Source organism: Lampetra fluviatilis, chromosome 36 (assembly GCF_964198595.1).
Source record: "Lampetra fluviatilis chromosome 36, kcLamFluv1.1, whole genome shotgun sequence".
In the NCBI taxonomy this organism is placed as follows: Eukaryota; Metazoa; Chordata; class Hyperoartia; order Petromyzontiformes; family Petromyzontidae; genus Lampetra; species Lampetra fluviatilis.
In genome coordinates, this window is record NC_136310.1 from 3,994,884 (window position 1) to 4,007,477 (window position 12,594).

At 47.7% G+C, this 12,594-nt stretch overlaps 1 protein-coding gene across 3 annotated transcripts in view; it reads left to right on the plus strand.

Moving 5' to 3' along the window:
- LOC144945028 (ephrin type-A receptor 4-like) overlaps positions 1-12,594 on the plus strand; it is a 105,789-nt gene that overhangs the window by 42,016 nt on the left and 51,179 nt on the right. For all 3 annotated transcript variants that reach the window (XM_078873200.1, XM_078873202.1, XM_078873201.1), the window contains exons 4-5: positions 968-1,123; positions 9,607-9,945. In XM_078873200.1, coding sequence (XP_078729326.1) covers positions 968-1,123; positions 9,607-9,945 — 495 coding nt within the window. The remainder of the gene's footprint in view (positions 1-967; positions 1,124-9,606; positions 9,946-12,594) is intronic.

The following is a 12,594-nucleotide window of genomic DNA, read 5'->3' on the forward strand; positions in this document are numbered from 1 at the left end:
GGAATCTCGACAGGCCCATTAACTACGGAGTGCCTCACTGCCATGAGTGCGGACTCAACTGAATGCGAATGACGTTCGCTCGTGCTGAAAATATAATCGCCGGCACATGAGTGGGATACTGCCATGGTTTCATGGTTGGGCATTAGAAACTTACAATCCATAGGATGCTCGTTTGATCTCCTGCAGTGAGGCAGTTGAAGCAATGGTGGAAGTTTCTTGAATCCCCATTGCCTCTGTCCACCCATTTTGTAGCAATGGGTGCAACACAGTTAGTCAATCAACAGGTCGTGTGTAGTGCGGTAAAATGTGGGTACTCACTCATTTTGGAAGACATCAAGCCAGCAAGGTGTTCTAGATTTCAAACTCATTTCTGTAGAACTGCCGTTTGTGTTTAGTTTGTTGTCCTTCCCCCATGCCTCCGTTTAGCATGGTTGGCTACGTACGGTGCGAAATAAGTTCAATATGCATACATACATACATAATACAGGTTTTTTTGAATTAGGTCAGATGTATGTATGTATGCATACATACATCTGGAGAGCTCCCACTCATGGAGGTGCTTTTGCCTGCGGTTGTATGGGGAAGTAAATTAGAGGGCTGCACTTTGACCTCCACCTAGAACTTAGTGCAAATGTCAAAGATGGGCCAACACAAAAAAAAAGTGTCCCAACAGGGCACAGGGACCTTCCGTTTCAATCTCATTCAAGTGTTAAAAGCAGGTTTATTCGCTTCCCACACTCAGGTCTTTAGATAAGAATGTTCGTCTATTGTCTCTTGTGGCACCACGCATGGGCGATGAGCTCCAGCCCCGTACCTCGTTTTGATGGGGGATACAATCGCCGTGCCATTGAGCTTGCCATAAACCGTGCGTTTGACGTAAAAAACACAAACAAAACAAAGACTGAATGTGCATCAACCCTCGCTCTGCCTGACGTTGCGCCCTCTCGGTTGTCCTCTGGGTGTGCAGCTTGCGAGCGGGGCTTCTACAAGGAGTTTGCCGGAGACAATTCCTGCTCCAAGTGTCCTCCGCACAGCTCCGCCCGTGCCCGGGGAGCCGCGTCGTGCAGCTGCGAGGACGGATACTTCCGGCCCAAAACCGACCCCCAGTCTGTGGCCTGCGCAAGTACGTTCACCCCGCACCTCCCATTTAGCACAGTTTGGCCACGTACGGCGCGCGGAAGAAGTTCAACGTTGCGTACACACCACGCGCGTACACACCAGCTGTTGCAGTCAACATCCAACTTGTTTGAGTCGACGGTGAGAAAATTTGCGGACGGAAATCGCCAAGCGCGACGATGACGGCGCAAAATCGGCGAGTTTCGTTCAACGTGCGATGGCGGGTTGAGATAATCGAGTTACGCTCCCGCGGCCTGTAGTACACCGAGGGAGACGAAACATCGTTATTCGGTGATGCATTTATAATTTGCGTATACGGTATATCATGTCATCTCGTTTTGCAGCTCAGACGGTAATGTTATTATCGCTGGCAAATCGCTTTGAAGGACAAACGCGTTTTGAACAGCATTACCAAATCCACGCACTAAAACCGAACGTTTGCATCCAGGGTTTAGCGGTGAGCACACCTTTGATGTTGCAGCTTCGATGTGGGATTTGGTGGATCATGCATAGATTGTGGTCGTTGTGTGTAAATACGTGGAGGCCATAGAAGCAGTAGAGCAAGTAGTTTGTTGGTCGATCTGTACAGAGGTTGAGTGTGTTCTCCCCCCTTGTTTAAATTGGATTTTCTCCGAGAAAGTCTTGTAAACAAAACAACGCAAACCATGAATCAACGAATTTGGTCAAATGTCCTGAATCAGGACTCAACGGAAATGCGTCCGGACAATCACTGATGTATTTCTTAAAGTGTTGATGCATTTTACATCCTTGAAGCTTCATTGCACATTCCAGATGTGTATAATTGTGCTGCCCTTAGTAGGTCCCCATTGCATGCCAAACACACGTATTCAAGTTATTGCCTAGCAAGAGTCTCGACACTCAAAGAGGTTTTCCCAGACAAAATAAAGTATGTGTTCGTTTTAATCGTATGCAGTTTACAAATGCATGCTCTTAGACGGCTATTGTGTATTTAACATACAAAAAAACTTAATTTTCAAGTCATTTGCAATTAGCATGAGACGGGCGAAGCATCAGCTTTAGTAACGAAAAGCAATTCTACTTCGATGTGTTTATGTTGCAGTGTTTCTTTTAATGAAGCAATGAAAACCCCGCAGCTGCCATCGTTTAAATGAACAGGAATTTGTTGAGGCTGCGTTGATAAGCGCTGATCTGGTTAAGGATGCCTAATTTCACCACTATTATACCACGGGTAAGAGCACATTTAACTTGTGGCGATGACTTTCAAACAGATGGAGCTCTGACATCTCATTATTTCAAGCAGAATTGTACTTGCATGTGAATTTGAACAGCAGCCATTCAGAGCCAGTGTGGATGCATTAGGGGACAAGGGTAAACTTTTTAATGACTTGGCAGACAATTACGGACTTGGATTGCAAGGCATGATATAACACCTTTCAATTTCTTTACATATAAATTGTACCTAAGTACAACATTTAGCTGATCAATCGTTACGCATTCGAGATTGCATCAGGGCCACACATTTAACCCCATTTCATCTGAATGCTCGGTGAATAATAATATAATTAAGACCCAGCATGACTCGTATGACTGGGCATTGTATGAGGCTTAAAATAGCATTCTAAAATGCAATTTAAATTCTTTCTGTGCCGCAACACATTTCACATTTCTTCAAACAACGATTTCAAAATTTTTATTGGATATGATCCTGTGGTATACCGGGCCCCACCATTTCCACCACTGGTTCAAGTGCTGAACATTTTCCCACAACACATTTGGACATAGGCACTCGCTGATCCGGCGATTAAAACTGCCCGTGCACATGCAATTGGTCCTCAATTACGAATGTTGATCACACGGCTTTGGCTCTTCGTACCCAAGTATTTCATCTTATTCGACTGCGGAAGCCAAGGAGGTTCACTTAGCTAAGTGTTGACCAGGCTAACGCTAAAATGGTCTGCGCATCCACCAAAAATGCATTTCTTTTATACTCTTAAGCAACCTGAAGTGTACATATTGTTTCTTCGAATGGGCTAAATGCACATCTCTCTGGCACAAACGCATTGCAATCTGTAGAAAGTATTACAAAAAGTACACGCATGTTTGTTTATGATGAAATAATTGCTTCCCCATCAGAGGGTTGTGTATGAAGGGTGTACACATGTGATTGGCTGACCTGTGAGAAAAAAATAATAATGTGCCATTTGTGCTTGCCAACACGACCATGTAACTTGAACCACGCCGTAGAGACAGATTCCGGGGAGTTGTGGCAGTGGGTGGATGTGTCTCTGCTTTCAATCTCCAATGAATATTCGCCCTTGATGACATTCAACACGAGCTTGCACTTAGGAGGATCGGCAAATAATGGCGAAAGGTTTGGCGGTTCCCACAGAGGTGGAACTCGTAAATGTGCAAGGCAATGAAGCACTTGCCGTAAGGAGTCAAGCAAGTCGATTTCTTGATGTTCTGTGCAATGTCTGAGTGTTTACCCGTCAGAATGCATGGAGCTTCCCCATGCATTCTGCTTTCCTGCCGTACACAAAATACAAGGCATTCACATGCAGATGTCATCCAATATTCAACAACTCTAACAAGACAGCAGATTGAGCAAGCTCAACAAAAGCATGTGCTGACAAATATACAGATCCCCCATATAGCCTTAACAGACTGTTGGGGCAAGTGCTGTTAGCGAGCACATATGACGGCTGGAACGGTAAACGAGGGGGAGGTTGGCTAGCACCACGCCCGACTGCCTTTGTCTCCCCAGTGGCGGTGTTTACACACCACACCAGGTACTCATTTGAGGCTGAGTCGACCTTGGAGGAGGCCCAAGACCCGTTCAGATAATCGTCACCGGTGTTGACCGTGAGCGGTAATCGAACTCGGGTCGCCGGGTTCGTAGCGCAGCGCGCTGACCACTGCACCACCGCTCCCCACTATAACAAGACAGCAGATTGAGCGAGCTCGCTAAAACTATGGACTCACACACACACACGTGGTCAATGGCTAACATCAGCAGCAAGTGAAATCTGAACCAGTCCTGGACACATCTCTGCCTCACTGACCTGCTCTGGCCAGTGAGGTGAGGTATGGATCAACAATCGTGATGACTGCCACAGTGTACGGAGGGGTCTCCCGTCCAGGAATGGATTGACATAACGGAAACCAAATAATTGAAAGAAGCCTTTGCAGACTCTTTTAAATGCTTTGCTGGAATCGGTTAAATGTATACACAGGGCATGCACAATGTTGCACAATACAATGTTATATAATACAATGTTACATCATGTTATAAAATGCCCTGTTGTCTGCTGATCTAGTCTAGGTGTAATCATTGCACGCTGTACTCTGCGCGGCACAACGGAAGTTCCGCGCTTGCCGCAGCTGTTTCGGGATCATTAAAATGCCTCTCGTTGCCGCTGCGGTGGTAAAATTAGAACGCCCCGGCCGCATTCTGCGAACCGAACGAGCTCGCGCACCGACTGCGCGAGCGCTCTCTCCGTGGCTCCCGCATGGGCAGCGGAATATGAGACGCCGGATTTGCAGACCGCATGAACACGCGTGCACACACACCGGCAATGACAAAGGAGCCCAGTGTAGCCTTCAACAGACTATGAGACATCTCCTTTACCAGTGGCAAAATATAGTAATAGGTTTTTACCCTTTCAACTGGTACAAAAGCTGACACCTTTATACAAGGCATCATGTTTGCAATAACCACAACACAAGCAGTCAAAATGCGAACAAAAAGAAACAACTCTGATAATGATATGCACTGTCCTTGAAGTTGATTGATCCACACCCGAGACAGCTTTTCTTAGAGCCTAGTCTCCATTGGTGTTGGACCAGATGACGCCAATAGGCGTACAACTCAAAAACAGTGTTTTTGTACCAGTTGAAAGGGTGAAAACCTATTACTATACTTCAACAGACTGTTGGGGCAAGTGCTGTTAGCGAGCACCGCCGAGGGGCGGCACGGCACACGAGGGGATGGGTGGCCAGTACCGCTCCCGGCCGCCTTTGTCTCCCCAGTGCTGATGATCACACACGGCACCAGGTACTCATTTGAGGCCGAGTCGACCTAGGTGGAGGCCCATGACCAGATCAAACATTCGCCACTGTTATTGGTCGTGAGCGGGAGTCGAAGTCCGTTTTCTTTTTCTGCGCAGCTTCCACAGCGCGGCGTGCTAACCCCTGCACCACCGCTCCACACAGCCACTCACACAGGCAAACGTACACGCGCCTGCATGCACAGCGCACGCGTGCAACATTGTGATGTACGCACTGCTTTAAGCTGCGTTGTTTCGATTGTCCACAATTTAGCAGCACGGGCAATCAATTTGTCATGACGCTGCCTTGCATTAAACACACGGTGCAGAATTGCGCCGTGATGCAACGCAAATATATTTTGCTGTTGTTGTTGTTGTTTCAGGAATCCCTTCGGTTGACTCCGCCTATGCAATAAACACGTGGCATGCGTGAAACGGTGGTTGCACAAGGGAGGCAGAGGTGGCCAGAGTTATTGTGCTGGAAACGAGATGATAAAATAATAACAATAACACTAACAATCCGTTATTCATTTACCCAGGAGAGCAATGGGTTTGGTTAGATCATGGGATCTTTTTTTCCCAGTATCAAAGGATGAAAAATAAGACTCGGTTTTACCAGTTCATGGCAACCAAACAGGTGTTAAGATGATGTTCAAACAACAAATATAAACAGTTTGCAAGCGATCAAGCCTGCATTCACCACACGGACTTGTGGTGTACATGCAAACAGACCTACTCTGATAATTCTGTATATGCATTGTCTTTGAAACTGTTTGGTTCTACACAGTGTCTCTGGTGCAGACCAATCAGTTCCAAAGACAATGCCATATATTATCAGAGCATGTTTGTTTGCATGTTCACCACAAGTCCGTGTGCTTAATGCAGGCTTGATTCCTTGCAAAACGTATCTATTTGCTGTTTGAACACCTGTTTGATTGCCAGAAAGGGCAAAACCTAGTCTTACAAGATGTTTCAAAAACACGGACCCAATTTCAAAGATATAGCGATTTCAAATCGGGTCCATCTTTTTCAAACACCCTGTATTTTTCATGGGCTTGGTTAACTTCGGTACTGAGTAATTTATTTGGCACGTGGGAGGAAATGAGGGTACCTGGATTAAAACTCACCACGCATATGAGAGGGGGGAAGCGCTCCCACGATCCACACAGATGGATTCAAGAATCCATTGATATCTTCAGATGACCCTGCATCCCAAGCCTGCAACACCTGGCATTCACAGGCAGTCCTCCCTTGCAAACACAAACCGGGTTCCATTAAGCTTCGCTGTTCAGAGACCTGGTGTGATTTGGGCACTTTCGTGGCTGTGCAATGAAAGGCTGCAGATACACGAGGTGGGATTGAGAGTAGGGGAGTTTTGTGTGTCTATGCGTGCGTGCACGTCTATGTCTGTGTGTGCATGCATGTGGGGAGCGGTGGTGTAGCGGTTAGCGCGCTTTGTTCTATGAACCCAGCCACCCGAGTTCGATTCCTGCTCACGGCCAACACCGGTGATGAATATTTGAACCGGTCCTGGGCCTCCCCTAGGTCGATTCAGCCTCAAATAAGTACCTGGTATGGCGTGTGAGCATCACCACTGGGGAGACAAAGGCGGCCGGGCGTAGTGTTGGCCACCCACCCCTTCGTGTACTTTACCGGCCTTCATAGTTCCTTGCTAACAGCACTTGCCCCAACAGCCTGTTAAGGCTATACGGGAGATATTTGTCTGTGTTTGCATGCATCTGTGTATCTTTGTCTCTGTCTGCGTGTCTGTATGTGTGTGTGCGGAGCTACGGTAATGTAGCGGTTAGTGCGCCGCGCTACGGACCCGAGTTCGATTCCCACTCACGGCCAACACCAATGAAAATTATCTGAACTGATATTCGGTCTCCCCGAGGTTGACTCAGCCATAAATTAGAATCTGGTGCTGTGTGTAAACATCAGCTTTGGAGTGACAAAAGCTGCCGGCCATGGTGCTGACAACCCACCCACACCCTTGTGTGATGTACAGGCCTTAATAGGTGCTCACTAACAACACTTATCCTAACACCGTTTTCGGCTATATGGGTTGTTTTTTGTCTTCATCACTTGCAATATAAAGCTTTTCGTGTTCTTCTAATGAAGAAAAAAAAACTTCCTTTATTTTTTTTTACAATGATACACATCAATCCTCGTGCCGGTTTATTTTCAAGGGATAAGTGGCGAGCCCAAGATGTGAGAAAAAGGTTTTAGATAAGACCTAGGTTGGTATCTCGAGCACAAACACAGGACAGGTTTGAATCCGAATCAATCAAACTGGAAGCGGGGCTTTCTTATCACTGAGACTTGAAAAGCACGCGGCTTAATAATCCACTTGTTATCAGTGAAACAAATCGGGACATTAATTACTTAGCCTCTGCTTCCAAATGCCCCTTTTGTTATTGCATTGGACCTGTTGATATTGCCTATTGATCGGAACTCGAAGCAGTGGAGAGTGTTTTTGAAGTTTGTTCAGCAATCTATCTGCTGCTGTTGTTATTGCTGTTGTTAAGGAGTTGAGTGTAATTGGTTGATTATCGAGTGTTCTCAAAACGAGATCCCTTGAAACAATGCCCCCAAAAGTCTGCTCAATGAGCTTGAACGTTCCCTCTCCAAGCACCGTCTGTCTCTCGCAATAGCTGCAATTGCGCGCGACGCAAGTCACAGTCTCATGCGTTCCACGTACAAGCTATTTCACGATCTTGATATGAAGCTTTCGTGACTGCAGGAATTCATACTCTTTGATTCCTTCGGTAAAGTCACGTAGGTAGAAATTAAACTAAATAAATCACGACGTTTCGGACGCAACACAAGCGCCCGTCTTCAGGTGGAAATCGCCATAGCCGCGATGTCCGCTGCGAGCAGTACGATGTCTGCTGCCTTGGTGTGAAAAGCGAATTCCATGCACACGCGCGCTTTGTTCGGCATAGCGGCCAACGTTTTGCCCCGCGTGCCGGAAGCTTCCTCGGGAACTTCAGTCCCAAAAAACGCACAGCAGAGCTGTGCAGCACAACCCACGGGTGAGATCACGTGAACACACAAGTGTGTCGTTAACTCGCCACCACCCGACACGGTATGTTTTGTCGCGTGAACGAAACGGCCCAAATTCGTTAACTTCTTCAGCACACCGGTGTGTTGGAGAGTGAAGCCACAACATTCACAATGTAAGTATGAAGTTTCGCTGGTGTTTACAACCAGCTTCTCATTGGGCGATTTTTCAGAAATGGCTCTCCAACATCCCAGTGGCGCGTTTTGTTCACGTGGCGAGTCTTAATAATTGGCTGTGTCGGGTGGTGGTGGTGGGATACGCGATCTAACCCAACTAATTTTATTATGAATAATATTGGTCGCAAAAGCCTACTCGTTCAACTAAATATTCAGGACAAAATGCTCATTATGCTACTCTCATTGCCTTTACACTGGTTTTGCGTTTGGAGTCAAACGCGGCAAGCTCAGTATGCAGACATTGATCATTGCACTCTTGAGCCAAGCCAGTTAGTATTACCATTACGTAACATTAACCCGGCTGCTTCCTTAACTGCTGCGCCCAAAAGTTCAACGCAACAGCGGAACCTCGCTTTGGAGCCCCTGGCAAGCCAATGACCTCCGCCAGCGGCGCCATTTATGAAGCCCCAAAGTCAGATTGCCTCGGTGCACACGCAACCCACACAATCATTTCCACACTCTCATGGTGTGGGCCAGTCTATATAGAAGCTTACCACTGTTGACTTCCCACCAAGTGCACACTGTGGCTCTCATTCCCTATGTGATCCAACAACCCCGTGTGTTCAGTCGCGTGTGTTTTATATTTCCCAGGTCTGATTTTGAATCCAACACAGTGGTATGCAAATCATTGTACAGGGGATATTGATGAATGGGGATGCAGGAAACCTTTACTCCCTTACCGTGCTCATTATAATGAGGTATTTGGCTCCTACGCTTGTGTATGTTGCATGGATGGGTGATCTTGAGTTCTCGTAGGCATTCAGCGAGTTTTAAAGTTCACCAGCCTGTGACCCCGTTAAGCCCCCCTTCGTTGGTCTCCCAAATAATAAATCTGCACCGAGGACATGATTAAACAAACACGCCTTCCTTAGCAAGAGGCATTCCACCTGCTCCCTTCCATATACAAAAGACCCCGCTGCAAGAATATGCACACGGAGACCGTTGCTAATAAATCATCAGCATCATCAGCCATGCTAAAGGCCCACCCCCCGCAAGCTGCCGCATCGCCCACGATCGTGTAATAATCCACCCAGCAGCACCTGTGCACGAGCCGAATCCATTGCTCCATCTCCCCGGTGGACGTGCTCTCTCAAGACGGCGTTCCAAAGGGCACCGCGCGGCAGCTAGATTTGAACAACCTCGCCGACCCTGGCCGCTAATCGCCGCTCGAGATCGCTGACCATCGCCGCGCGTGCGTCCTTTCCGCGGCCCGCCCCGCCAGGGCCGCCGTCCGCCCCGGGGAACGTCATCTCGAACGTGAACGAGACGTCGGTGACGCTGGAGTGGAGCCCGCCGGGCGAGACGGGCGGCCGCCGCGACGTGAGCTACTCCATCGTGTGCCGCCGGTGCCCCTCCGAGTCGGCGGGCGCCTGCGCGCCGTGCGGCACCGCCGTGAGGTTCCTGCCGCGGCAGGCGCGGCTGCTGAACACGTCGGTGGTGGTGCGCGACCTGCTGGCGCACACCAACTACACCTTCGAGGTGCACGGCAACAACGGAGTGTCGGAGCTGAGCGGAGTCCCGTCCCGGTTCGCCGCCGTCAACGTCACCACCAACCAGGCCGGTGAGACCACGCGCCCCGCTCTCTCTCTCCGCGCTCAGAATCGACGAGCGTTTAGGGTGTTTGGCTGCTGTCAATTTCCACGTGATGTCAAGCGGCTTCGTTGAGTTGTCATTTGTGATGGCCAGGTCGCTTCTGTAAAAGAGCTGCATAGCTCAGTGGGCCATATCTGGTGAAAAAAAATGTAAAGTGCTTTTATTTTTTCACCATTCGTGATTTGTAATCCAGTGGCTGTTGATCTTGCTGCTGCCGGTTCTTGACTCTGATTGGGCTCGGCTTTCTGACCAACGGACAATGACAGCAGCAGCAGCAGCCCGCAGTGCTGTATAATAGGGGCAGAAAGTGACCTTCTCAATTTCACTTTTCGAAAACAATTTTCCAGAAACTTGGGAGTAAAGTGAAATGGAAAGACGTCGTGCCAGATAATCCAAAACCAGACCAGAGAGTTCAATTGCCACGTGGCTCAGCGGTACAGCGAGCAGCTGGCAATCGAAAGGTTATGATGTCAAATACTAGCTGGTGGTTGACTAAGCCCATCATCCCTCTGCGGTCCATAAATCAAGAACCTCTTTGTGGGGAAGTCAACAGTGGTTGTCCTGTGAAGAGACTCGCACCACCATATGAATGTGTAATTTAGATCACTCTCTCAATGTCTCAGGGCTGTTAAATTTGAGATGAGTTACACCACTCAATGTTCATTTTCGCACGAAGTCACCTCCACCGTTTTGCTTTTGTTTAACACTGATATTGTCATCGTGCTGTGAATGGGGCCTAAGCTCCATTCATCAATTAATTCATCGATGGCAACCGCCTCTTTGAGTTAATGCATAAATGATAATGCTGTACTTTTTAAAAAGTAAATACCATGCTGTATCCCCTTGATTTTTTTTTTATTAATCATACGAATCCCGTACAGTATGAGTACCTTAGCAAGGCAGCTTGCTCTGGTAGGTTTCAACGGCACTGTCTTGGGAAGAGTTGACGGATTCACGTGCTTGTGCCGTGGTAATAAAGAAGTGTGGAGGGAAGAGCATGGCAATAAACCCATGCACGAGAAAGTGCCAGCGATATATAATGGATGAATCAATATCGGGAGAGAATGAAAAATGCAATATTGGCGTAGGCCCCGCGCATAGACAAGTGTGCATGCACGTCCTGCTTTCTCTCCACATACAATGGGCAATCGTAAAGCTTTGAAAACAAGATATTAAAAGCCTCAAAGGTGTGTGTGTGTGTGTTTTTTGTCTCCCCACACACCAAAATGAGGAGCAGGTGTTATGTATCCTCACTGGCAGTCTCAATCTAGTAGTGGAAATTACACATCCCTATGGCAAGTACTAGTGTGACCATGTAACAGCCACAGCGATGGGACTAATTTCAATGATCCCAGAGGAACGATCGGATTGACAGAGCTGACCCTCAAACCTGGAGTCTGAGCTCGCTGCAATATCACCTGGCAAGATTATATCAGGATTGACAGCACTAATATGGTGTTGTTGTGTGTGCGTGTGTGTGTGCTGATGAAACCACCGCTCTCTCTGCGTGGGCTGGCAATGTGCACGATATTTGCAATCCCGAGGCACCAGGTCCATTTACCAGTAGGCTGCAAAAACCTCAGACAAATGGCTTTTTATCCTCTGCTGCCCAAATATGAAATGTGGTTCAATGGAGTGTTGTTTCCCGCCACGTAAATGTACAATTTCTCCAACGACTCACCGGTGTATAATGTCTTGATTTAGCGTGGGAATACCTTGACTCCTCGACTTGCCAAAGTTGACTATTCCGCCCCGTGTCAATTTTGTTTTTACTTCTTCAGCCTCCAATGTAGCTCGCTGGTGGTTTGGCTTGAGCCAGCAGTGGAAATTCCACATTTCTACATTACGGGAGAGGGGGGGGGACAGCCAGTCTCTCCGCGCAACAGTCGTCGTTGCTTTGCTCAAGCCAGGGCAAAAACAAAATGCGTGCACACTCTTCAGTCTTTTAGCGCAGGGAGGGGGGCAGGGGTGGGGGGAATTGGCTGAGCACTCTAGATTCGGGCGAGTTCCACAAACTCGTGAGCAATCCGTGCACAAATCTGCATATCGAGTCTTTATTTGTCTCTACGCTGTCACGTCCAAAGCACTCGGAAGTGACACTCTTGATCAAGAACACACACAATGCTAATATCTGAGAGAGGGGTTAAGAGGTTGAATGTACCACCCGGTATTCTAAATATATTATGCCAGTCGTATGGCATTCATCAACAGCTTGTTACGATGTTTGCCGGATAATATCTTAAATACGACGCATTGTACGTCTTTGTTCTGATACTCGGCTCAAAGGTTTTCTTCACGAGCACGCATAGTGGTGGACCTTTCAGCATCAGTTCTATCACCTGCTTTGATACGACCCTACGAGTGCTAAATTCCGCTTTGAAGAGACGCTAAAGAGTGCAAGTCTGAGCTGTAGTTGGATGAATTGTTTACCATTGAATTGCATTATATTCATATTTAAAATATCCTAGTCCAGTTTTTGCTCTGGCTTCATTTTGATTGTAGAGCAGTGCGTGCGAGTGCTGAATGACGTACGCGCACAATGTTGCCAGCCGGGACAAAATCTCCTCCCCCGCCCGCTTTTCCACTCGAGGCAGCGAGCGTGTGGCCGCTAATAGGA